A 27,484-nucleotide genomic window follows, 5' to 3' on the forward strand; every position below is an offset into this window, starting at 1 on the left:
CTTATGTCAGCCTTGTTCACAGTACATACTGAAGTCTTTTCAACCACACTACTGAATAATTCCCCCATTTATCACCTATTGTCCATTGTTTCATTAACTCAGCCTGTTTAGGGCACAAAACCTCCATCACCACAGATCCACTATGGCCACATGATCCACTTCTTGGCAGCTGAGGTGGAGTGTGGAAAGAGCAAAGGAAACACAATGAAAGGACTGGGCCTGCCCTGGCCAGTTGGCTTAGCAGTAGAACGTCAGACTGGTGTGTGGAAGTCCTGGGTTCAATTCTTGGCCAGGGTACATAGGAGAAGCACCCATCTGCTTCTCCACCCTTCCCCTTCTCCTTCCTCTCTTTCTCTCTCTTCCCCTCCTGCAGCCAAGGCTCCACTGGAGCAAAAGTTAGCCCGGGAACTGAGGACGGCTCCATGGCCTCCACCTCTGGTGCTAGAATGGCTCCGGTTGCAATGGAGCAAAGGCCCAGATGGGCCAAGCATCACCCCCTGGTGGGCATGCCGGGTGGATCCCAGTCAGGCACATGCAGGAGTCTGTCTGTCTGCCTCCCCACTTCTGACTTCAGAAAAATACAAAAAGACTGGGCCCTCAGTCTTGCCAGTTTTTAATAGTGTGGCCTTGGGCAATGTATTTAAACATCTTTCAACAGCAGAGCATAATAATGTCCACCTAATGATGTTGTGAATGCTACCTGAGATAATATATAGCACAATGCTCCCTTAACTGTAGGTGTTAGGTCAGCGGTTCTCAACCTGTGGGTCGCGACCCCGGCGAGGGTCGAACGACCAAAACACAGGGGTCGCGACCCACAGGTTGAGAACAGCTGTGTTAGGTAGTATACTTTGGTGCTGGTTCCTAACAGGAGCTCCCAGAGTGACTACCCATTGGAATTCCTGTTGTTTCCTGACAACCGCAGGGGGCATTTTTCTGTCTGGCATCAGCAGCGCTTTCCCACCTGGTTTGAAGAGCTGTCTTCCTGCCCATTACCCATTATCTTATTGTCCATGATGACTCCCAGGCACAACCCAACCCACAGCAAACACAAGGACTTCCTGAGCTGCCTTGACTTGCCATTCACATAATTCAGAGGAACGACTGAAATGAGGAGCCACTAATGCAATTTCTCCTAACTAAAGTCTTCATTAAGAAAAGACTGGGAGGTTTTTCTGGATAAATATGCAAAACAGGAATGTTGCCATCAACCCTGTGAAGACTCTCTGGCCTCAGGGGACAGGTCTGTTTCCAGGCTGGATGGCGGCTGCCAGTCGGCATACTGCACATGTCCAAGGTCTTGCAGACTGTGGAAAATCCACAAACAGATCAGGACAGACTTCTGCCAAGCTGCCTCTCTCTGCACACGGTGAGATATGCTGAGCAGTTTTGGCTGTATTTTCAGATGGCACTTGACCTTGGCCGAGGAAGGCGCACATGGTGGACCAAAAGGTAGGAAAAAAGTTGCTCAGACATCAGGCTTTAGGTGTAGAGTTCTTGGTTCATCTTTGCTCCTGTCCAGTTTACCTTTAGCTTCGTTTTATTTTTATCCTCTTCCCTTTGCCTTTGGGGCCAGTCTCTCTGGGCCAGTCTCTCTCTCCTATCCTGGGCTTCCACCCAGACCCTCTTTCTCTCTCCAAATCTGGTCATTTTCATCCCCTTCTGAGTGCCACCAGCATCCTGTTCACCGTCCTCATCTTCTAAGCCCAGCCATACTCAAGATGACCCAACTCTGTCCTTCCACCGACATTTGATAATGTACAGATTCAAGACATGTCTGAAAAGCCATGTTCTATCTCAAGATTATTTGCTGCCCTATACAACTTGGAAGGAGAAAACAAAACCTTGATACTGCTTCTGTAACACGGGAAGAACCACCCTTTGTTCTCGGTGAAAATTTAAACCTTCAACCAGGCTTTTAAAAACTCAGATAGCAGTTTCCACATGCAATTTTATAATTCTATTTTTAGAAACAAATATAGCATGTTAATTACATGAGAGCTTAGGTGCCACGGCCAAACAAGTCCCAGGTCTGAGGCTTGTTAGCTCTGACCTTGTGCAAACCACTTGCTCTCATTAAAACCTCAGTTCTCAGCTGTAGAACAGGAATAATAATAGTTGTGAGGACTTGGTAAGATCACAACTATACACAGGTTGAAGACTGCTGGGCTCACGCTCAGGAACTATTCCTGCCAACATCCATCTTGTTATCACCATTATCACTAACCAATAGCCACATCACTGTCATCATTGTTTGGTCCCCATTCTGAAGAAGCTACTTTCTAGCTGGGGCCTCCTGGTTTACCTTCTAGGCTCTTTGCTTTCCTTTGGCTGAGGGGCATACGAAAGCCTGCTTGCTCTACCTGTACTTCGTAAAACGGCCATTAGATTGGGCCCTGCCATCATTACCCAGGTCAGCAACGCAGTAAACACCACAGCCCTCATGGTCTGACACATGTATATGATAAGATGGGTCACTGGCATGAGGTAGAGGACATGTACCATTACTTCATGATAGAAAGTTTTGCACTGAAAAAGCAGCGTATTCAGAATCTTTTATACACCCAATTCTAGAAAATAATTATAGAGACTCCTTGAAAGAAAATTCTTAGATGTTTAGTGGTCACTTATAGAATGGCACTTTTGGGGGCCTCCCCCTTCCCAGATTGAGCTTGCTAGCCACAGGCATCATTGTTGACGGGTGTTATTTACAGACCACCAATATGGAGAATCGTGGCACCTCAATTCACTGAACCAGGCAAGTCCACGAGGCTCACTCTCAAGGTCCTGCTTTCCCCCAAATCACGTCCACATCTTTGTTATCTCAGCTTCCACATGGACAACCCATTCAATGCCAAAAGCCTAAATCCGTTTCTACTTCTCTTATATAATGACCTTCACCTCTAAGCTACTTTCTACCCATTTCTTCCCAAGACCCACCCTGGTCTTGAATCTCCTGGACTTATTCTACTTCTAAAATATGAAAACTCTAGTTACTTTTTCTCTGATCTCAACCTCAATTTTCTCATTCTCACTCCCAGGATCTCCTTGACCTTGCTGAGCTCTCCAATCCCCAAGAGCTGCCACTGGACTCCACGCTCATTCTGACCTTCACTGACTCACTCAATTTTTCCATACTCTGCTGAACCACCCTGACAACAAATCCTGAATCAACTGAAGTATTTCTTCTGTTCTGACATGCAGACTGCAAAGCACAGCTGGAAAAATTACACAATTACTTAGGCTGGTGGCACTAACTCGGTAAAGATGTCCCAAATCACCAGACTGACTGCCAAACCTTTCAAGTAATCCTTTTCATCTTCTGGAGGGTCCCTCATCCATTTCCCACACAGGTTATCATTGACCTTCCTTGTCTTCCTTAAGCCCTTTTTCCTATTTCCTTCCCTTTCAATGACTTGCTGTTCCTCCTTCTCCAAACAGGTCCTTCCCTGCCCAGTTTGTGAAGACCATTCACTCTCTGACTTGTGGGACCTGGCTCCTTTCTACTTTCTTTTATTTTTTTATTTTTTTTTCATTTTTCTGAAGCTGGAAACAGGGAGAGACAGTCAGACAGACTCCCGCATGCGCCCGACCGGGATCCACCCGGCACGCCCACCAGGGGCGACGCTCTGCCCACCAGGGGGCGATGCTCTGCCTATCCTGGGCATGGCCATGTTGCGACCAGAGCCACTCTAGCGCCTGAGGCAGAGACCACAGAGCCATCCCCAGCGCCCGGGCTATCTTTGCTCCAATGGAGCCTTGGCTGCGGGAGGGGAAGAGAGAGACAGAGAGGAAAGCGCGGCGGAGGGGTGGAGAAGCAAATGGGCGCTTCTCCTGTGTGCCCTGGCCGGGAATCGAACCCGGGTCCTCCGCACGCTAGGCTGACGCTCTACCGCTGAGCCAACCGGCCAGGGCCCCTTTCTACTTTCAAACTTTCACTCTCCCGCTGGTAACTTCCTCTTGGCATCTCACAGCCAAGAGTTAATTTACAACAGTAAATTTATCAGTTGATAGGCCCACATTTGTTTTCAGTACCCCATGCCTTTCCCTGGGTTCACTTTTTAAATATATCCCTTCACTAACGTTTTGTTTTTTTTCTTGGTATTTTTTTAGAAGTGAGAAGCAGGGAGGCAGAGAGACAGACTCCTGCATGCACCCGACCAGGATCCACCTGGCACGCCCACCACGGGGCGATGTTTCGCACCTCTGGGGTGTTGCTCTACTGCAATCATAGCCATTCTAGCGCTTGAGGCGAGGCCAAGGAGCAGTCCTCAGCACCTGGGCCAATTTTGCTCCAGTGGAGCCTTGGCTGAGGGAAGACAAGAAAGAGATAGAGAGAAAGGAGAGGGGGAAGAGTGGAGAAGCAGATGGGCGCTTCTCCTGTGTGCCCTGGCCAGGAATCAAACCCGAGACTTACACACACCAGGCTGATGCTCACCACTGAGCCAACTGGCTAGGGTCTCCCTTCACTAATTTCTTGCATTTATTGTAGCTAATCAGAAGCTCACAGTCAGGATTATTATTGTTTTTTTGTATATGATCTGACTTTCCCTTGAGTAACTTTTAAGAGCTTTAAAAAAAATCTTTAATACTCTTACAATTTCATTACAATGAGACCAAGTATGGATTTATGTTTGCCTCCTTAGTATCAGAGTGATATTAGAGGGTGGTCATGCTGGGAGTGAAATCCCACCACCTAGCGGTGTAAACTTGGGTAAGTTATACATATTCTCTCTTTTATAGTATTTTCACATGTAAAATGTCCTTATCTCAAGGTTATTAGAGGATTAATGAGTTCATACAAACTACATAGAATGGTGGAACACAGTTGTTCCATAAGTGTTAGACATTTTCATGTCTCCAATTTTAGAACCACTTCTATCATTTTAAAGTGCTTTTCTTCTACTGTATTTTTCTGCTACTATGAAATAATTATATGGCAACTCTCAATTCTCAATTATTATTATTATTATTATTTGTGACAGAGACAGAGAGGGACAGATAGGGACAGATAGGCAGGAAGGGAGAGAGATGAGAAGAATCAACTCTTCATTGCAGCTCCTTAGTTGTTTGTTGATTGCTTTCTCATGTGTGCCTTGACCAGGGGGCTACAGCAGAGTGAGTGACCCCTTGCTCAAGCCAGCGACCATGGGGTCATGTCTATGATCCCACACTCAAGCCAGTGACCCCGTGCTCAAGCTGGGTGAGCCCGAGCTCAAGCCGGCGACCTTGGGGTTTTGAACCTGGGTTCTCTGCATCCCAGTCTGATGCTCTATCCACTGCCCTACTACCTGCTCAGGCAAAAAAATGGACATTATTCTTTATTTTCCCCTTTGAGGAGCACAAACATACTATTTTAAACAGATTTATCATTTTGCATTCAATTCATGTTCTGATTATTGATCAGACTGATCATCTTTCTTGATAATGTGTTCGCTGGATATTGTGGGTGGGAAGCTTTTTTCTTTTCTCTTTCTCTATCTTCACTCCCTCCCATATTTCTTGCATTAATCTTTAGACTTCAGAGTTGCCTTCCTTTCAAGAGTAAAATCAGTACTGTAAGTCAGGATTCTACTTCTTCTACCAGTGGAGGAGTCTATCCCAGCCTCTTTCTTCAGTGGCCTGGCTATGGTCCCCTATTTTGCATTGAGGCACTTTTCTCCCATATCAACACTTGCTACTGCCTGTCCCCAGACCCATAGTCCAAACTCTCCATGCATGCCCATCCTCCTGAGTTTCTATAGTCTAGCTATATCATTTTGTTTTTCTTTTTATATTTTATCTGGCCTTGCTATGTGTTTGGAACAGAGGAGAGGTGTCACATCATGAACTTGTTTTCTACCAAGATGAGAAGTCAGCCTAACCAGGCGGTGGCGCAGTGGATAGAACATTGGCCTGGGATGCTGAGGACCTAGGTTCAAAACCACAAGTTGCTGGCTTGAGCACCAGCTTGAGTGCAGGGTCACCGGCTTGAGCGCAGGCTCATCCGGCTTGAGCGCAGGTTCACCAGCTTGAGTGCAGGGTCACTGGGTTGAGCGTGGGATCAGATATATGACCCCATGGTACTGGCTTGAGCAAGGGGTCACTGGCTTGACTGCAGCCCCCTAGTCAAGCCACATATGAGAAAGAAGTTAATGAACAACTAAGGTGCCGCAATGAAGACTGATCCTTCTTTGTTACCCACCCTCTCTTGCTAAAAAAAAAAAAAGAGAGAGAGAAAGATGGGAAGTCTTCCACAAGGCTTCTCCCCTCAACCCTGAGTCCCCTTCTGATTCAATTCCTTCCCTTCCTTTCAGAGTCAAGCATCTCTGAACTCCTTTTTGGTACACGGCAAGCTGGGCTCTGCCCCCACAAGCCCACTCGTTTTTTTATAGGTCACCAATGACTATGTGCTTGCTCAATCCCACAGGACCTTTTAAATCCCATGTTCCTGAACTATGTTGCTATTATCATTGGTGACATTTCCTTCTTTGGTGTTCTCTCTTTCCTGGGCCTTCATGACTCCCCAGCACCCCAATTCTCCTCCCACTTCTCAGGGAGCTCCTTCTCATCCATCTTTACGATGCTCTCCTATTTCCTTCTCCTTTAATGTTGCTATTTCCAAAGGCTCCACCCTTACTCTTCTTTCTTTATCCTTCACATATCCTTTTGCAATGTCTCCCACTCTTATGGCTTCAAACTTCTCTTTTTTCTTTTTTTAATTTTTTTTTTACTTACAAGGACAGAGAGAGAGAGAGTCAGAGAGAGGGACAGATAGGGACAGACAGACAGGAAGGGAGAGAAATGAGAAGCATCAATTCTTCGTTGTGGCACCTTAGTTGTTCATTGATTGCTTTCTTATATGTGCCTTGACCGGGGGGCTACAGCAGACCGAGTGACCCCTTGCTCAAGCCAGAGACCTTGGGCTCAAGCTGGTGACTTCGGGTTTTAAACCTGGGTCCTCTGCATCCCAGTCTGACGCTCTAGCCACTGCGCCACAGTCTGGTCAGGCCAAACTTCTCTTGCTTTACCACTTCTAAACCTGTATCTCTAGGTGTCAGCTTTGGATTTATACATTCAATTTCATACTAGTTATTTCACTAAATTTCCGAGCATGTCAAACTCAACCAGACCAAATCTGAACTCATGAACCTCTCCCAAACCACTCAAAAAGCTCCTTGTCTTGGTGGCACTACAGCCTATCTATGACAATTATCCCAGACCCCCTGAGCCAGTCGTCCCATTCTATTCCTAGATCTAATTAGGCACCAACGTATCTCCCTCTTTCTAATTAATCTTCTCTTCTCTATTTCTATTTTGGGCTGTGTTTTGACTCACTTGATCTGCAAGTCTCCTGTTTCCTCAACTAGTCTCTCCATACACCACAACCCTTTCTTTCCAGTCTCATCCTCGATCTTCTGTTCACTCTAGTGCCTGCCACTTTATGCTACAATGGTAGAACTTGCCTGTCCAAGTTGATAATGCCTCATACCAAACAGACGCTCAACAAATGTTTCTTGTACAATGAATTAATGCACTATTGAGATCATCCTTTCCTTTCAATGCAAAATAAAGAACTCAGATTCTCACTGCAAAGTTAAGACAAAGGCACTGGGGAAGATCATTGATATTTCCTAAACATCTATTACCTGTAGACTAGGTGGCTTATATTAATTGTTTGGTTCAGAACATTCACTGTAATTTTTTTTTTTTGTATTTTTCTGAAGCTGGAAACGGGGAGAGACAGTCAGACAGACTCCCGCATGCGCCCGACCCAGGATCCACCCGGCACTCCCACCAGGGGGCAATGCTCTGCCCACCAGGGGGCGATGCTCTGCCCCTCCGGGGCGTTGCTCTGTTGCAACCAGAGCCACTCCAGCGCCTGGGGCAGAGGCCAAGGAGCCATCCCCAGCGCCTGGGCCATCTTTGCTCCAATGGAGCCTCACTGTGGGAGGGGAAGAGAGAGACAGAGAGGAAGGAGAGGGGGAGGGGTGGAGAAACAGATGGCGCTCTCCTGTGTGCCCTGGCCGGGAATCGAACCCGGGACCTCTACATGCCAGGCCGATGCTCTACCACTGAGCCAACCGGTCAGGGCCTCACTATCATTTTAAAAACTGATTCAAGGAGATAAGAAAAATCAGAGGGAAGACTCTTTAAAATATAAGAATTTTACTACACCTCTAGGGAATAAAGAATACCCAAGGAAACAGTCTTTAAATAAGACGACTTTCTATTCTTGTCAATTTAGAATAACAGCTGGGAACAACAGGAGTAAAACTAGGTCTGTTGAAAACAGCTCCAACTCCTCCATCTCTCAAGGCTGATGCTGACTGCCCTTGAGATACGGTAGGACTCTTCCAGTACATGGCCCCAACATTGCAGCAGGATAAACCTGTTGAAGTCACTGAATGTTTGGCCCAATAAAACCACTTCTTGACTTTGTCTAATGTGACACAAAAACACCTGTTATCTGTAGGGGCACTGGCTTGGAATAATATAAAGCATATAGAGTTGGAAACATCCTTTATGTTGGACATTCCTATCTGTATAAATGTGTGATGATAACTTTCACCCAGCACCCCTTGGTGCAGACTTACAAAGTGGGTTATGGAAGACACAGTCTTCAGGGCAGCTAGAGAACAAATATGACAAAGAACATAATTCTCAAAAATATAAAGAACATAACTCTCCCTCCCAGAGGGAGTCACTAGTTAATTTTTTATCCTGAATTGTGTCAGAGAGAATATTGTTTCCAATAGTAAGAGTTTTTGAATAGTAAGCAAATCTCGGAGGAAGTAATGCAGTTATTGAAATGCATAGCTAAAGAAGGATATTAAGATATTGAGAAGGATACTAAGGATATTGAGTAGTACAAAATCACTTTTATGTTTCAAAAAGGCAATACTGTTTTCTACCAAACTGTCACAAAAAGCTTCAACAAAGGCAATGCTGTGTGTACAACTGGTATATCTGGTTCAATGTCATCTATTTCAAGAGATGCACATTTGGTTCTAAGCAAATTTAGCTGGGTGCCGAAAACAAGGCTTCACCCATAGATCAAAATTAAGTTACTAGAAAAATCAATCTTTCCAGTGTCCTTCATTCCTGAGAACCTTCCTTAATGCATTTCATGTTTCATTTCAATATTTCACTCTGGTTTTGACATGCCAACCAAGGTGAAGTTGAGTTAAAAACAAACTCAAACTCAAGATAGATTTCTAATTTCTTCTGAACATTTCAGCACCAAATAGTCAATTATTTGGTTTCCCTGAGTAGCTACTCCATGATGGCATTTAGATGATGCTTTATAACACGTAATTTTACTTCATGTAATGGTCTGCATATTTCAATGGTATTTATGACTGTCTCATTTACAGGGCTGGGAACAAGATGAAATTTTTAGATGCAGCTCCGAGAGGTTTATATTTAATAAGTTTATGTATCAAATAGCTGTAAAGTCTGATAGACAATAAACAGGTCTTCAATAGGTATTAGTGGGGAAGTATGATTTAACAGTTTAATATTGTTCAGGTAGAGTGGCTACTAGTCTCAGGAGATCAAGTGCAGAATTTGGTGGGCACAGCCCACCCAGGAGAGTAGATGGATACAATGCTTTCAGTGTATCAAAAACAAAACAAAACCTGCTTAGAAACCACCTCCATTGGAAATCATTAACTTCTTTTTCATAAGGTGAGTTTCTATCATCTCCTTGCCCCACTTATTTTAAAGACTAAAACACTGGCGGAAACTATGTTCTTGAAGGTGTTTATCTGATAGATGGCATCCAGGGAATTTAGAGAGAAATCTCTTTTACAAAGATGATGGTTCTGAACCTGAGTAGAGAAGATTCAACTCTTCCTTTTTCAGAACTCTATCAGGTCAATGGCATTAACAGGAAGCCAGTCAATACCCTGGAAAGGTTAACTATTAACCCTCCAGGCCTGAATGACTGAATAGCTCATCAGTGACCCCCCATTGGCAGAATCCAGCTAGTACAGTATTTACACTTTATACACAAACACGATTCAGGGCTTATATCCACTGTTCAGACATTTCAACATCCTGAAGTCTCATGCTGAATTTATTGAATTGAAGACACTACCAGTTACACCACCAAAAAGAAAAGTGATGAAGCCATCAACTCTAACACTCATTTCATTTTTAGGGGTGTTAAAACATAAAAAATAGCCACTTTAGACAGGATGAAATATGGAAACACCAATAACAGCTAACATGTTGAGCACTTACTATGTGTATCAAGCACTGTTCTAAACACTTTCCATGATCAATACATGTACTCTTCACAAGTACCCCATGAGTAGGGACTATTATTGCACTCAAGTGAAGTAACTCACCTGCACCAGCCGCTAAGCAGCTGACCCAGGAATCAAACCCAATTGGTCTAATGCCAGTGCAGGAGACCTTTCATCTCATCACCATTCTACCTACTTCCTGTTGATTACTGTCTTCGACAGGCGGCTGTCCCCTCTTGGTGCTAAGATGTGCCAATCAGGATCCCCTACAGGTGAGCGAAACCCAGGGAAAGACTGGTTCTGAAATAAGAATTCCCAACTTCCAAGCAGAAGGTCACTAAGGGGAGAGTCCAGGGCTCCGCCCATGACCACTCCCTCCTCCACCTCGGAAAGTGAACTCATAGGCTTCCAGGGTTATGTGATTTCTCAACTTATGTCTGAGGATGCTCCATTCTCAATGGTGGAAAAGGAGTAAGAAGTACAGACTTTGGAAGCGGGAGAACTTAGCACCTTCCTTCCACAAGAACTCTCCCAATTTCTCCACTTGTAGATCTCCTCCAAGGGTCTTACCCTAAAGTGGTTCCCACCAAGCACAACTGAAGGTAAAGAGTAGCAAAGAACCGTTGTTTACGGTGTATTTGACGTGCATCATTTCACTAAATTCTCCCCAAAATCCTCTGAAGCAGGCATTAGTTTCTCCTTTTCACAGCTGGGGAAATTCGGAACAATGAAGTCTCATTATTACGAGGCTCCAGAACCCCGCTTTGAACTCTGTTTAGTCAAGGCTGGTGAGTTCCCTGAATCTGATAAGACACTACATTTAGCTGGCCTGCTAAATGGGGCTGGCCAGCTGCTAGCTTTTGGCGGATTCCTAAAGTGTCCTCATCCAAAATGCTCCAAGATCCAAAGGTTGTCAGCCACCATTTGTCCTGAGCAATCCATTCAGTGAGGTACCAACACTGAGCTCAACAAATACAAACACTAAGTTCTAGGTAAATAAACAGGAAAGCTGGGCCTTGTATTTTTTTCAAGTGAACTTCACTGTTTTCCCACATGAATTAGGTCTCTTATGAGGGAAAAAGAAAAAAAAGGCCAAACATTTGGGAAACAACTGCAAGTGACAGGAACTGAGAATGGGTCACAGAAAATAACAGACATTCAAATCGCCTGAAATAGTATTGTAAAATGAAAGTGTGTTTTTTTTCCAAAATTTAGAAGACCAACAACATCCAGAAAAATACCAAGTATCATATAACAAACCATCACTACCCACCACTCGAGAACACATTTACACATTTTGTCATGTGTGATTCCCATTCTGCACCACCCTTTCCCACCATTTTAAAAAAAGAAAGTCTTGGCCCTGGCCGGTTGGCTCAGCGGTAGAGTGTCGGCCTGGCGTGCGGGGGACCCAGGTTCAATTCCCGGCCAGGGCACCAAGGAGAAGCTCCCGTTTGCTTCTCCACCCCCCCCCCCTCCTTCCTCTCTGTCTCTCTCTTCCCCTCCCGCAGCCAAGGCTCCATTGGAGCAAAGATGGCCCGGGCGCTGGGGATGGCTCCTTGGCCTCTGCCCCAGGCGCTAGAGTGGCTCTGGTCGCGGCAGAGCGACGCCCCGGAGGGGCAGAGCACCGCCCCCTGGTGGGCAGAGCGTAGCCCCTGGTGGGCGTGCCGGGTGGATCCCGGTTGGGCGCATGCGGGAGTCTGTCTGACTGTCTCTCCCCGTTTCCAGCTTCAGAAAAATACGAAAAAAAAAAAAAAGAAAAAAAAAGAAAGTCTCCCATTTAAAATCCTTTCCCCTCCTACTCCAGGCTGAGAGCTATCATAAATTTGTCATGACCTTGGTCCATGTTTTTATAGACTTTATACTTCTTACAACGGGCAAATGTATTCACAAACAATGTATTCTTTTTTGTGTGTGTGTGTGTGGCAGAGACAGAGACAGAGAGAGAGTCAGAGAGAGGGACAGATAGTGACACACAGACAGGAAGGGAGGGAGATGAGAAACATCAATTCTTCATTGCAGTTTCTTAGTTGTTCATTGATTTATTGCTCATATGTGCCTTGACGGGGGGGGGGGGGGGCTACAGCAGACTGAGTGACTCCTTGCTTGAGCCAGAGACCTTGGGCTCAAGCTGGCGACCTAGGGGTCTTGAACCTGGGTCCTCCACATCCTAGCCCGACGCTCTATCTGCTGTGCCACTGCCTGGTCAGGCAACAATGTATTCTTAAATGATTTTAATGGTTTCCCACAATTAGGTTTGTAAACGCCATTTGCACTTTAGTTTTTAATATGGGAGTGAAGTAGGGATTTAGTATTTTATTTTTCCATAAGAAATGTGAATTGTCTGACCAGGCGGTGGTGCAGTGGAAAGAGCATCTGCCTGGGATGCGGAGGATCCAGGTTCGAGACCCCGAGGTCACCAGCTTGAGCGCAGGCTCATCTGGTTTGAGCAAAAGCTCACCAGCTTGGACCCAAGGTCGCTGGCTTGAGCAAGGGGTTACTTTGTCTGCTGTAGCCCCATGGTCAAGGCACATATAAGAAAGCAATCAATGAACAACTAAGGTGTCGCAACAAAAAACTAATGATTGGTGCTTCTCATCTCTCTCCGTTCCTGTCTGTCTGTCCCTATCTATCCTTCTCTCTGTCTCTGTAAAAAAAAAAAAAAGAGAGAGAAATGTGAATTAACCCATTGTCATTTTCTGAGAAAATGACTCAATGTCTTTTCTCCCAGCTGATTTGAGATTCTTTATCTACTTTGTATCAAACTTCTATTATCAGCTTAGGTCTATTTCTATCTTTGTGCCAATACACACTCTTTTAATATGATTTTGTTATCTGGTGTGAGGACTCTCCTGTCATTGTTCTTTGTTCAAAATTTTTTCTGGCTATTTTTGGATTTTTATTCTTCCATTTGAATTTTACAGTCAATTTATGACAATTCTGTTGGATTTTTATTGAAATTATATGTAATTTGAGGATTAATTTAGGACAAAACCTACTTCTTTATTATACTTAGTTTTCCTATATATAAACATAAAGTATTTATCATTTACTCAGGACTTCATTATCTCCTTTAATAATTTGATCTATAAAAGTTAGATTGTTCCTAGGTCTCTTAAAGTTGCATTGGTTTTAATTATGGTGTCTGGCCCCACAGAGCTTCAAATGAGTTGGCGAGGCACAGATAGGGTTTTACAGAAACATGGGAGAGGTACACAGCCTTGGCTGTCACCATTAGCAGTTTGCACACTCAGCAATCTAGTCCAAATCACCTCCGTCTGCCTCTTCAAAACTTCGGGACACAACCTAGAGTACGAAATTACTCAGAACCTAGGCTTCCTGCAGTACAAAAATTTATTTCCTTATAAACATTTTTTTTTTGTATTTTTCTGAAGCTGGAAACGGGGAGGCAGTCAGACAGACTCCTGCATGCGCCCGACCAGGATCCACCCGGCATGCCCACCAGGGGGCGATGCTCTGCCCATCTGGGGCGTTGCTCTGCTGCAACCAGAGCCATTCTAGCGCCTGAGGCAGAGGCCACAGAGCCATCCTCAGCGCCCTGGCAAACTTTGCTCCCTCCAATGGAGCCTTGGCTGCAGGAGGGGAAGAGAGACAGAGAGGAAGGAGAGGGGGAGGGGTGGAGAAGCAGATGGGTGCTTCTCCCTATAAACATTTTTTGGATGAATGCAATCAACAATGATGCTGATAATAGTCCTGATCAGGCTATTTTTTCTCCTCTATTTTATTAATGAAATCAGGATATTACCCACAAGAAAAAAAGACTGAAAACTTCTGCTTCATGGCAAAAGAAAAACAAAAACAAAAAAAGACAAGTGAAAACCTTGAGTGAGTTTTCTGACTTCTCTTTGCAACATGTGCATAGTTTCTTAATTTTTATAAGGCGCTTTTTTTTTTTTTTAAATTTAGTGAGAGGAGGTGAAGCAGAGAGACAGACTCCCCTATGTGCCCTGACTGGGATCCACCTGGCAAGCCCATTAGTGGGCAATGCTCTGCCCATCTGGGGCCACCGCTACACTGCTCAGCAATGAAGCCATTTTTTTTTTTTTATTACATGAAGCAGAGGCCACAGAGCCATCTTCGGCACCTGAGGCCAATTCACTCAAAACAATTGAGATAAGGCTTTTTTTTTAAGAAGAAAGAAGTACGTATATAAATAAAACAATTTTTTACTGAACCATGTGAGTGAGAGTAGATGTTACTTCATTCCCGAATATGTTAGCATGTGTCCTAAGAACAGGGACCTTCTCCTATATATTCAGTGTAATGATCCCAGGCAAGAAACTTCATATTGACTCAATACTATCCCATACTACTATATATGGCCCATGTTCAAATGACCCCACTTGTCCCAAAAAAATCTTTTCTTGTTCTCTGTACGGTATCTCCCCCCTTAATCCAGAATGTATTCAAGGAATGGAGCATTAAATTTAGTTGTTGACTTACATTCATCTCCTTTCATCTAGGGCAGTTCCCCAGGTCTTTGTTTTGATTTTGGTCTTTTAATGACATGTTCTTTTTTGAAGAGTTTGGCTGGTTGTTTTGTGTCGTGTTCCTCGATCTGGATGTGCCTGACTATTTCCTCCCTTGAATTCAGGTGAAACATTTGTCAAGTATAACCCGTGGGTAATGCTGTGTCCTCAGTATATCACAACGGGAGGCACATTATGTCAGTGTCTCCAAATGTTGGTGATGCAAAATTGGCTCACTTGATGGTGTCCATTAGATTTCCCCACTGTTTGAAAGTGATAAATAAATCTGGGGTGATACTCTGAGGCAGGGTGAATTCCTGGTCCCCAACATTGTCTCACTCAATGGTGTCAGCATCCACTGATGACTCTTGCTTGAGTCTATTGTTACTACAGTGGCTGTAAAACGGTCGCCCAGAATTTGATACTTGGCATTGCTTTTCTACCTCTGACCTCTGTTTCCCTAACCATGATTCAGCCAAGTCCCTTTGATTATGCTGCTTTGACCAGTTTGGTTAACTCTCTTCCTGACCCTCAGGACCAACAGGTCAGCAGAGGCAGGCTGCTTTTAGATCCACCACAGCCCTGGTGAACCCTGCTTATAGACAGAAAGCAAATATTACTTTAAGTTCTATCTATTAATAGTCACTCTTACTAGCCATAAATTCTAGCTTCTCTGGATGCAGAGATAACCAGCTTGTGATTACACCCAACCAGGAAGCTAGTCCTCATGCTGGAGAGATGCTCATTTTGCCAGTATTTTTTTTAACCTCCAGCTCTTAGATCACAAACAACCACAAACAGCAAAGGCAACATCTTAAGAAATCAAACATGATCTGTTTTCCATTGTCCTCAAAATGACACTATTAGCCTGACCAGGCGGTGGCCAAGTGGATAGGGCGTCGGACTGGGATGCGGATGACCCAGGTTCGAGACCCCGAGGTCACCAGCTTGAGCGCGGGTTCATCTGGTTTGAGCAAAAAGCTCACCAGCTTGGACCAGGTCGCTGGCTCGAGCAAGGGGTTGCTGGGTCTGCTGAGGGCCCGCAGTCAAGGCACATGTGAGAAAGCAATCAATGAACAACTAAGGTGTCACCCCCTTACTTCCAAACCAATGAAATAAAGGTATTACAAAGTGAAGCCTAGCATCTTAAAAAAAAAAAATGACACTATTAGACATAGATTGAGAAGGCCACTGACTTCCCACTCCATGGACTGAAATGGATAATAATCCTTTGAAACCACAAATGGAGGTGGGGGGTGTCCTGTGCAGCCTTCTTTTTAGCATGTACTGGTTTATTAGAGAAAATTGTAGATTTTGTAGGTAGCTTGTTATAATAGTCTAAGGTTAATAATAGAATCATAAAAGTTAAAGACATCAGAGATCATGTCTAAAAATAAAGTAAATGTTTTGTTTCCTTTCTATAATCCTTAATCAGAAGCCATTTAAGGAAAAGATAATCAGCTTCAGGCACCTATAAATATGAATTCTCCGGTTCTCACCAGCACTCTGCTTTACAAATTAACTTGAGCACATTCTGAAACGTGTAAATGAATTATTTCACCCTGCATCCATCCATATCTCCTTCTTGGTGTCAAAAATAAAAATACTAATATTAGCCTGGCCTGTGGTGGTGCAGTGGATAAAGCATGCATCTGGAATGCTGAGGTCGCTGGTTTGAAACCCTGGGCTTGCCTGGTCAAGGCACACATAACAAGCAATCAATGAACAACTAAAGTGAAGCAACTATGAGTTGATATTTCTCGCTTCTCTCACCTCTCTCTCTCCTCTCTCTGTAAAATCAGTAAGTAAAATCTTTTAAAAAAAATACTCTAACAATGAAATGAACTTCACAATTACTGTACTATTAAAATAACAAATCCTCAACAGAGTTCTCCTCAGAAGTTAAAATTCCCTCTCTGTCAGCTGGTAACTTCAGCAGAAGCTCTCTGTGATCCACAGAAGAACTTTTCTGGCCATCTCTCCAAGGCAACATGAAGTTGAGCCAAGTCAACGAACTGAAATGTTGACTTCATTCATACAAAGGACGCACTCACTCTAGGGAAAAAACTAAATTTCTCAGGTAGACCTTTGTAGTTCACTCAATGAGATTGTCTAATTCCCTAAAATTAAGGGCAAATCAGTGATTGAAAATGAGCTACCTGATTTGTGATGGCACAGTGGATAAAGCGTTGACCTGGAATGCTGAGGTCACGGGTTAGAAACCGTGGGCTTACCTGGTCCAGGCATGTACAGGAAGCAGCTACTGAGAGTTGAAGCTTCCCACTCCTAGCCCCCCTGCCCCACAAACATCTTTCTTCTCTCTAAAATCAATAAATAAAATCTTAAAAAAAAAAAGAGAGAGAAAATGAGCCTTTTTTTTTTTTTAAATAGAGACAGAGAGAAGGATAGACAGACAGGAATGGAGAGAGATGAGAAGCATCAATCATCAGTTTTTCGTTGCGACACCTTAGTTGTTCATTGATTGCTTTCTCATATGTGCCTTGAACGTGGGGCTACAGCAGACCGAGTAACCCGTTGCTCAAGCCAGCGACCCTGGGTCCAAGCTGGTGAGCCTTGCTCGAATCAGATGAGCCTGCACTCAAGCTGGTGACCTCGGGGTCTCAAACCTAGACCCTCCACATCCCAGTCCGATGTTCCATCCACTGTACCACTGCCTGCTCAGGCGAGCCCTTTTTTTGTGTGTGTGGTGAAAGAGACAGAGAGAGTCAGAGAGAGGGACAGATAGGGACAGATAGACAGGAACGGAGAGAGATGAGAAACATCAATTCTTTGTTGCGACACTTTAGTTTTTCATTGATTGCTTTCTCATATGTGCCTTGACCGGGGGCAGGGGGTGCTACAGCAGACCAAGTGATCCCTTGCTGGATCCAGCGACCTTGGGCTCAAGCTGGTGACCTCAAGGTCTTGAACTTGGGTCCTCCACATCCCAGTCCAATGCTCTATCCACTGCACCACTGCCTGGTCAGGCAAAAATGAGTCTTAATTAAAGAGAAAATGCAATAAGAAGAAGCTGGACTTGAAAGCATGGGATGGTCCTTCTCAGGACCTGCGTGCTCTCTGTCCTGGAATACCCAGAACTTTCTTTTTCCTGTCACTCCTCTCCCTAGATATCCTCACTTTCAACGCTGAATCGCGACCTACACCTCCCCTTAAACTCCAGATTCATACACCCAACTACATACCTGAAACTTCCACTAGATGTCTCACCGGGGATTTAAACTGATTGTGTCTCAAATAGGGCTCTGATTTCCCCTCCGAACCTGCCTCTCCCCCAGTGTTCCCCATATGGCAACATCACCACCATCTACTCAGTGTCAACAGACAAAGCTGGGAATTCTGAGGTCATCCTTGTTTTGCCCCCTTCTCATGCGTCAATCCTAACAGAAAGTCAGTTTGCAAAATATAGCTACATCCCTCCTCTCTTTATCCACGGCCATCTGTCCAGCCTAAGCCGCAGTGTCTTTGGTGTGGATGATTGCGATCACCTGCCGACAGGACTCCCTGCTTCCGTTCTAGCTGTCCTATCAACCACTGTCCATAGAATGGCCATAGCAAACGTCTGTCAACACCAGTCACCCAATGTAACATGGTTTCCTAGACTGGATTCTGGAATGGAAAAAGGGACATTAGTGGGAAAACAGGCAGAACCCGAATAAAGTCTGTAATTTTGAAAAATGTATCATACTTTTACAACTATTAACATAGGGGAAGCTGGGTAAAGGTATACAAGAACTCTCTGTTCTGGCTTTGCAACTTTAGTGTAAATTTAAGATTATTACAATCTAAAAAGCTTATTTAAAAACCCCTATAAAGGAAGAATATGATGGTTAGCTCGATCGGTAAGAGCATCTTCCTGAAACACCCAACATTGTGGGTATGATCACCGGTCAGGGCACATACAGGAAGTGACCAATGAATGCTCAATTAAATGAAACAACAAATGTATGCTTCTCTCTCTCTCTCAAATAAATCAATAAAAGTAAAACCACAGATATAATTTCTCTCCTTTGCTCAAAATCCTTACATAATTTTCTACTACACTAAAATTCAAATTCTTTGCCACAGTCTCATAGGTCTCACATGACCTGGCTTCTGTTACTTTTTAAAACAAAAATCTCATTTCCTAGCAGTCTGCTCTCACTCCTAATGCTCTGGCCACTGCTTTTCTGACCAGTTGGGTAGATTAGCGCCCACCCTAAGTTCCTGGCACACCAGGCTGTACCAGGGGCTGGGACCTTTACCCTTATTTCCTCGTATTGGTCTGCTAGGACTGCACAACAAAGACGCCTGACTGAGTGGCTCAAACAACATGGTTCTGTTTCCTCACGGTTCTGGAGGCTGGAAGGTCCAGTTCAAGATTGGGTTTGGTTTCTTCTGAGATCTCTCTCCTTGGCTGCAGACAGCAGCTCTTTGCTGTGTCCTCGCATGGTCTCTCTCAGATGGTTTTTCCTCTGTAACTGTACACCCTTAGTTTTATGTGTCCAAGTTTTTCTCTTCTTTTAAGAACACCAGTCAGATTGGTGTAGGCTCACCCTAATGGCCTCATTTTAACTTAATTACCTCTTAAAGGCTTCATCCCTAAACACATGTCACATTCTGAGATACAGTAGTTCAACAGAGCTCAGCCCAAAGCAGCTCCCTTGCCTGGGTGACCCTTCAGATGGTTGGCTCCTTCTCGTCCTCAGGTCTTCCACAAACTTGTCACCTCTTCTGCAAGGCATTTCTTGACCACATGGCTTCACGCTGGGCTCCCCTTCGGTCCCATTCATTGCCTTCTTTGCACTTACTCCAGCTGGAATATTTTGTCTTTATGCTTATTATCTGCTTTTGTCTACGCTGTGAACATTGGAAGCTCCATCTGTCTTACTGCCAGATCCTCAATGCCGCTCATATCTCTGGACATAAAATTTGTTGAAGAGAAAATACTCAATAGTTTATTTACAATGCAGACAAAGCAGAGTCTCATTAAGGTAATCGTTGTGAACACGGTTAATCCCAAGGTATGACCTCAACTGCAGCAATACCTAACATCTGTCAGCACTTAACTGGCGAGGACGTGTTTCCAGGTAAATTAACCTGTATGAATCCACCACTCTGTGACGCTAATCATCCTCCACATTATTGACTCTACTTTCTTGATAAGGAAACCAAGACTCCATTGCTTCACATAATACACCCGGGACTTCAGTAGTGATCTTTTTGATTACTACAAAGACTTAACTCTGTGTTCTTTCACTACAACACAGCTGAACTAGACTCTAAATCAATTCCAAATACTTCTTTGTAGGCAACCTTCAAGGAGAGTTCTGTGAAGGGCACAGCCTTCTGCTTCCAGAAACTAAACTGAACCCATTTTTCCCATTGGATCAGAGGAGGTTACAATGGCTAATAAGAATAAATACAGCACCTTCAAGCCCGTGCGTTGTGTGTGTGAGTGGTGGTGGTTACAGACATGTTTTCTGTAAACTGCTCTATCTCTAGGGGTATAAAGAAGTGGAGAAATTTAGAGACTCTGATTTCCTGTTTCACAGTTGGTTTTAAATAGCACTCACTATTTCTTTTATATCTATGTTCTCGGCCTTGATGCTGCCCAGGTTCATGTGGGGGAGCTTTACAAACCCCCATGTCTGGATCCCACCCCAGACAAGTGGAACCAGAATTCCTGGGTGGGATGGTGGTGGGGCGGTGGCATTGGTGTTAAAACTTCCCAGGGGACTGTACTATTAGTCACAAATGAAAAACATTGCTCTAGACCAGGGGTCTCAAACTCGCGGCCTGCCAAACAATTTTGTGCGGCCCGCAGACTAAGTACTTTGTGGATTAGTCTGCGGGCCGCACAAAATTGTTCGGCGGGCCGCATGCGGCCCGTGGGCCGCGAGTTTGAGACCCCTGCTCTAGCCCCTCAGATGGGGTGGGGATCTAGTCTACAAATGGCACATTCTACACCACCCCCATAACGAGAATAGCAGGTTTCACTGGAGGGTGGACTCTAAAACTGCATATACTCCCAATTGGCAAATTCAGTGTTCCTACTGGGATAATGTTCTACCCTCATGGGTGCTGGCTGGTTTAGACCAGTGAAAGCTGGTTTAGCTTTCAGGACCAGTGAAAGCTCAGGGGAATGGAACCCAGTCATGAGCCATTACTCATACTTCTCAGGTGAGGCCAGTGTGCAGCCAAGGTTGAGAACCACTCACTGCTTTAAATGGTGCTTGCTTTGTCTGGAAGAGGAAGTACAGGCAGGGCTGCTCCCTATTAACTCCAGTGACCAACAGTAACCTGGCAGGAGCCACCACATGAGTGCTAAGCACTGACTCGCGCAGATCGAGATTTATAACCTTGGTCAAACAACAGAACCATAACTTGGCAGGGTGCCATCCCCCCTGTATAAATTAAGGCTTACATAATTCTCAACAATATGTGCATAAAATAAATGGACCTCAATTTACGACAACTTTCCCACTGTGTCCTGGTTAATGTAGTCACAATTTACTGGTTTTCCCAATCATAAAGAGACTATTTTTTTTTTTTTTTTTTTTTTTTTTAGAGACTAGTTTTGTCTGACTAGGCAGTGGCGCAGTGGATAGAGTGTCAGATTGGGATGTGGAGGACCCAGGTTCAAGACCCCGGGGTCGCCAGCTTGAGCACGGGCTCATCTGGTTTAAGCAAAAGCTCACCAGCTTGGACCCAAGGTCACTGGCGTGAGCAAGGGGTTACTCAGTCTGCTGTAGCCCCATGGTCAGGGCACATATGAGAAAGCAATCAATGAACAACTAAGGTGTCGCAACAAAAAACTGATGATTGATGCTTCTCATCTCTCTCCGTTCCTGTCTGTCTGTCCTTATCTATCCCTCTCACTGACTCTCTCTGTTTTTGTAAATAAATAAATAAATAAATAACTTAGCAATGTTATTTAAAAAAAAAGAGACTAGTTTTATTTTAACACAGAGGAGAAGATATTTAAACTAGTTTTTTTAAAATATACTAGATATCAGGTCATGTAAAAAAATGATTTACATGGTGATTGATGATAGGATAACAATATGCACTATGATCACTAATCAATATGATTACCACTAGCATCTTTCAATTTAATCAACGCTTATTGTCATCAATTTCATTAAATTTTTGGCAGGTAGGGGAGGAGACAGGGTGTAGGTAGCAGTATGAAGGATGGCAGCTGAATGACAAAACTATACAGCCAGAAAATGCAAAGAAATGGAGTTGATGAAACACTCTGGCAAAGCTGTGAGACAAGAACTATCCACGTGCTCGCTTCAGTGGTACATATACTAAAATTGGAATGATACAGAGAAGATTAGCATGGCCCCTGCGCAAGGATGACACGCAAATTCGTGAAGTGTTCCATATTAAAAAAAAAAAAAAAAAAAAGAACTATCCATGATGGCACTGCTTTCTTTGGTAACTCCGCCTCCCAGCAAAACTGCCTCCTTACCCACGGACGGAGAAGCACGTGGCAGCACACACCATCTGCTTAACCTTTGAGTAGTATGAACGTTCACGTATGTCCTCGTGCCTCCTGATCATCCAGAGGACAAAAATTTTTATTTTTTATATTATTTATTTATTTATTTATTTATTTATTTTGTATTTTTCTGAAGCTGGAAACGGGGAGAGACAGTCAGACAGACTCCCGCATGTGCCCGACCGGGATCCACCTGGCACACCCACCAGGGGTGGCGCTCTGCCCACCAGGGGGCGATGCTCTGCCCCTCCGGGGGGTCGCTCTGCCGAGACCAGAGCCACTCTAGCGCCTGGGGCAGAGGCCAAGGAGCCATCCCCAGCGCCCGGGCCATCTTTTGCTCCAATGGAGCCTTGGCTGCGGGAGGGGAAGAGAGAGACAGAGATGAAGGAGGGGGGGTGGTGGAGAAGCAAATGGGCGCTTCTCCTATGTGCCCTGGCTGGGAATCGAACCCGGGTCCCCCCGCACGCCAGGCCGACGCTCTACCGCTGAGCCAACCAGCCAGGGCCAAAAAATTTTTATTTTAAAAATGTGTAAGGTGCCTGACCAGGTGGTGGCGCAGTGGATAGAGTGTTGGACTGGGACACAGAGGACCCAGGTTCAAAACCCCAAGGTTACTGGCTTGAGCGTGGGCTCACCAGCTTGAGTGCAGGGTCGCTGGCTAAAGTATGGGATCATAGACATGACCTCACGGTCGCTGGTTTGGGCAAGGGGTCACTCTGCTCTGCTGTAGCCCCCTAGTCAAGGCATATATGAGAAAGCAATCAATGAACAACGAAGGAGTTGCAATGAAGAACTGATGCTTCTCATCTCTCTCCCTTTCTGTTTGTCCCTCTGTCTCTGTCACAAAAAAACACACAAAAACTTTAAAAATGTGTAAGGCAACATTAAAAAAAAGGCATATGTATGTTTTTCTTGTTTCTATAAATTGGTTATCAAACAAACATGATTTTAAGTTAATAAAACTGTAACTGGGACTAATTTCATTTTTTGAAAAATACTCAGTCTCGGGGGTCAGTGAGCATGAAAAAAACCTCACTACTCAAAGGGTTAAGGCCCTAGTTTTGCACCCTTGTACAACTCTATCTTTTAATAATTAAAGTGAGCATTATTGCATAAAAATGTATTTCTTGTGGTCTGATTTCAAAGCATGAACAAGTGTGAATGAAAACCAGTGAAGTCTCCCTTTGCCGCCTCCCTGGGACCAGCATTGAACCAGTTGGGTGATCAACAGCCACTGCTGAATATGCAAATCAGAGGCAGCCAAACTGGCCAAGAAGTCTCATCAAGCTGAGGTTGGCTCCTTGGGCCAGTAGCCTCAGCAGCATAACCTAGGGATCTCTGGAGCAGAGACAGGCAGAGGCTGAAACGGGAACTTGGGCCAAAGCACACTCTGGACCTCGTCAGAGTAACAGGATGGCAGGCGTGGATGTGGGCAAGCCGGGTGCTGTGACAGAGGAACAGGGAGCTGGCCCCAGGGGCAGTCTCTGAGTAAGCAAGTGGGAGAGGAGATCACATGGGGTACATACAACAGCTGGCGTGTCTCCCAGAGGAAGCACATTGTGCTGACGAGGAACACACAAATATGCCCATGGCTTGCCGCTTCTCCTGCTGGCCTGCAGATGTTGCTGAGAGGCCTGGCCTTCGGTAGGGGCAGGGGATACCACCGACTCTGGGAGAGATAACGTGGTTCTTTCAATTCCTAGGAGTAGTAACCAAGCTAAATTTCTAAAAGAGTTGTGAAAAGGACTTAGCACCCACTGGAAAGGGATACAAGATAATACGTGATAATTGTGTGAATTTTTTGACTCTTTGAACTGAGCCGAGGATAACCCAGAAGATTTTACTGTTCCTACCAACCTACAGGGACCATGGTGAGGCCACATGACCTTATACCTCCTTAAGTACAGCACTCTTTATTCATGAGGGCAGGGCCAAAGAGGAAAAGAGAAAGTAAGGGAATTTGTTTGGAAAGACTAAAAGATGTTAAGAAAACACAAAAATAAAAACAATTAACATAGTGCCAGACAGAGCAATTCAGACTTACCTGATCTGTTCCACCCTTTCCCTGATGGTCATTAAAATGGTCAAGCCCACTTCAATATCCAGGGACTAGCAATTACTTAAGGGAAATACAAGTATGGAATGCACTACAACCAGTAAAAATCATACTGGGAAGGACACTTCATGACATGTTAAAAACAGCATATTAGGCCCTGGCCGGTTGGCTCAGCGGTGGAGCGTCGGCCTGGTGTGCGGGGGACCCGGGTTCGATTCCCAGCCAGGGCACATGGGAGAGGCGCCCATTTGCTTCTCCAACCCCCCTTCCTCTCTGTCTCTCTCTTCTCCTCCCGCAGCCGAGGCTCCATTGGAGCAAAGATGGCCCGGGCGCTGGGGATGGCTCCTTGGCCTCTGCCCCAGGCGCTGGAGTGGCTCTGGTCACGGCAGAGCGACGCCCCAGAGGGGCAGAGCATCGCCCCCCGGTGGGCAGAGCATCGCCCCTGGTGGGTGTGCCGGGTGGATCCCGGTTGGGCGCATGCGGGAGTCTGTCTGACTGTCTCTCCCCGTTTCTAGCTTCAGAAAAATACAAAAAAAAAACAAAAAACAAAACAAAACAAAAAAACCCCAGCATATTATATGGCTCAATTTTAAGAGAAATAGTTAAAAAATAAATTCACCAATAATATGCAACATGAACCAAAATGCTAATAGCAATTAGTTCTGAATTATAGAATTAGTACTGAGGTTTTTTTCTCCCCCCATGCCTTTTGGGGGGACATTTTCGAGTTTTAATAACCATGTGTTCATTTTCCAATCAGAAAAAAGCCATTATTTTACAAGGGTTCAGGTTAAACACTGAGTAACACTATTTTAGACAACAGGCTTTGATGAAATTGGCCCCAAGGTATCTCTGATTTCAGGCTCTGACAAGTAAACAATCCTGAACTTTTCCTTTGGGGTCACTAGCCACCAGGGGATGCTAACTGCTGGGGATGCTGAACTTACTGGGCGTAGAGTGCCCTTGCCAGTACCTCCTTCTTTCCTCTGGAAAGGTCCAGGAACTCTGCGGAAGGCATTCGGCTGGACAGCTGGTAGAAAGATCTATGAACTTTCTTTTTCTGGAAGGGGCCAGGCAGTAGATGTTTAAGGCTCTGTGAGCAGCACGGAAGGAGCCGAGATATACACGAGTGAGTGAGTGAGTGAGTGAGGCTGTGTTCCACTGAAACTCTGTCGACACAACATGTAGCTGGCTGACTCCTGAGAAACTCTGGGTTTCCTACGTTAGTTCTAGAAGCTGAAGTGACTAGGTGAGGCCAAGTCAGTCCCTGCACATAGATGGGTTGTTACTGAATGCCGCTCCTCAAGCTCTCCCATTTTGAGGGTCGACTAGTGGGGACTGTTTACCCAAAGGAAGGGTATCCACCACCATAAAACTTAACATTTCTGAGTCATTTAATATGTTGGTTTCCCCCCAGCTAAGCTAGGAGTACCTGAGGTTTGACAAATGAGCCTCTGTATTTTAATAACATTGATGTATCATTCAGTGATACATAAATAGTATAAAAGGTGCTTGATGCCCCCTGTCTGAACACCGAATGAATGACTGAGCGTCTCCCTCACCAAGTTGGTGAAATGCAGTTCTTGGGTGACACCTCTTGGGAACCACTCAAGCTTTGTCCAGGCAGACTCCACCTTGAATGGGACAATTTATGTCCTGCTCAAAAAAGAACCAGACTGCCTGACAAGGCGGTGGCACAGTGGATAGAGCGTCGGACTGGGATGCCGATGACCCAGGTTTGAGACCCCGAGGTCACCAGCTTGAGCGCGGGCTCATCTGGTTTGAGCAAGGCTCACCAGCTTGGACCCAAGGTCGCTGGCTCAAGCAAGGGGTTACTCGGTCTGCTGAAGGCCCACGGTCAAGGCACAGATGAGAAAGCAACCAATGAACAACAAAGGTGTCGCAATGCACAACGAAAAACTAATGATTGATGCTTCTCATCCCTCCATTTCTGTCTGTCTGTCCCTGTCTATCCCTCTCTCTGTCTCTGTAAAAAAACACAAAAAACAAAAACACCCAGACCTTCTAGTAGAAATTGCTCCTCCCAGGTAGGAACTTCTAGAAGGTGTTAACACAAAGAACCACAGAGCAGGTCTGGCCAAAGCTGTCCCGTCTAGAGGTTTCTTAGTTCTTCTCAATGACTTTTCATAGGAAAGAAGGTTTTCAAGTTGACGATGTTTCTGAGTCTATAGTCCTGCTTCATGGCACTTAGGTACCTCAACAACCTCCTGCATCCTTTTTTTTTTTTTGCATGCTTTTGGCTAAGTGAAGGCACCCTTGGGGTTACTTTGTTATCTTTCTTGCTCATTTTGACACAGTCACAATCCTCATCATTCTCCACAAATGCAAAACATGCAAATGAAGAAGAAATTACAGGTGGAAGCTCTTCAGCTTCTACATCCAGACTCTCCCCTCAAAGTGTCCTGAGGGAACAAACCTATAGCCCAACCTCAGGGTAAGACTCTGGAGAGGTAAAAATATTCACTCTCAAAGAGAAGGGAACTATTCCAACAGAAAGAGGCTGGGGTAAAAGCCAGCTCAGAAGATGGGTTTTTAAACAATACTAATAAACAAAGTATTTGCCTGAAATGTAGTAAGAGTCGGAATGCCTCAGGAGGTAAATGTTTTGCAGGATATGTGTGTACCTGTATAGATATGTGCACATAAGCACAGTCCAGAAACTATATACAGAATGCACACATATACTTGATTATACTTTTTATAAGTAAATATTAACAGACACTGAGATGTGTGCAATCCAGTGATCAGAAACCAAATCTGAGAGGCCCCCATCTTTCTCTCAGTCCCAATGACAATTATTCCAGGTCACAGAAATTTCTGCACATAAAAATGAGAAGAAAAGCTAGACAATAAAATAATTTAGAAAGAAATCCCAGGGCACCAGCCCACAGAAGTCAAAGGCCAGAACTTCTCTGAGGCCCCAGACACGGCTGCTAGTCCTGGACACACTGGGGCTGGAAAAGAAAGGTTTTTCTCAGAGCCCAAGACACAAGAGCACAGTGGGGAGTGGGGTGGGGTGGGGCTACTCACGCTGTCGTTGCTTCCTTTGTTGTCCTCATACTTGGTTTCTATATGAATGGAGAATTTCGGCAGAAAGGAACACTATGGAAAAAGAGATTAAGGTTTCATCAGCATACCATTTTTTTCTCTTTTTACATCTCCAGTACAGCCTCTGGTG

The 27,484-nt window shown here is 44.8% G+C and overlaps 1 protein-coding gene and 1 non-coding gene across 2 annotated transcripts in view; one reads left to right on the top strand and one right to left on the bottom strand.

The window, feature by feature from the left end:
• The window catches only part of PITPNC1 (phosphatidylinositol transfer protein cytoplasmic 1), a 280,286-nt gene that overhangs the window by 73,970 nt on the left and 178,832 nt on the right, over positions 1–27,484 (bottom strand). Inside the window, exon 5 of the mRNA XM_066386509.1 lies at positions 27,337–27,408. Within this exon, the coding sequence (XP_066242606.1) occupies positions 27,337–27,408 (72 nt within the window). The remainder of the gene's footprint in view (positions 1–27,336; positions 27,409–27,484) is intronic.
• Positions 22,012–22,118, top strand: LOC136407275 (U6 spliceosomal RNA). Its single transcript, XR_010751832.1, has one exon. It is a non-coding gene; the product is annotated as a U6 spliceosomal RNA (small nuclear RNA).

This window comes from Saccopteryx leptura, chromosome 5, assembly GCF_036850995.1.
Source record: "Saccopteryx leptura isolate mSacLep1 chromosome 5, mSacLep1_pri_phased_curated, whole genome shotgun sequence".
Taxonomy (NCBI): Eukaryota; Metazoa; Chordata; class Mammalia; order Chiroptera; family Emballonuridae; genus Saccopteryx; species Saccopteryx leptura.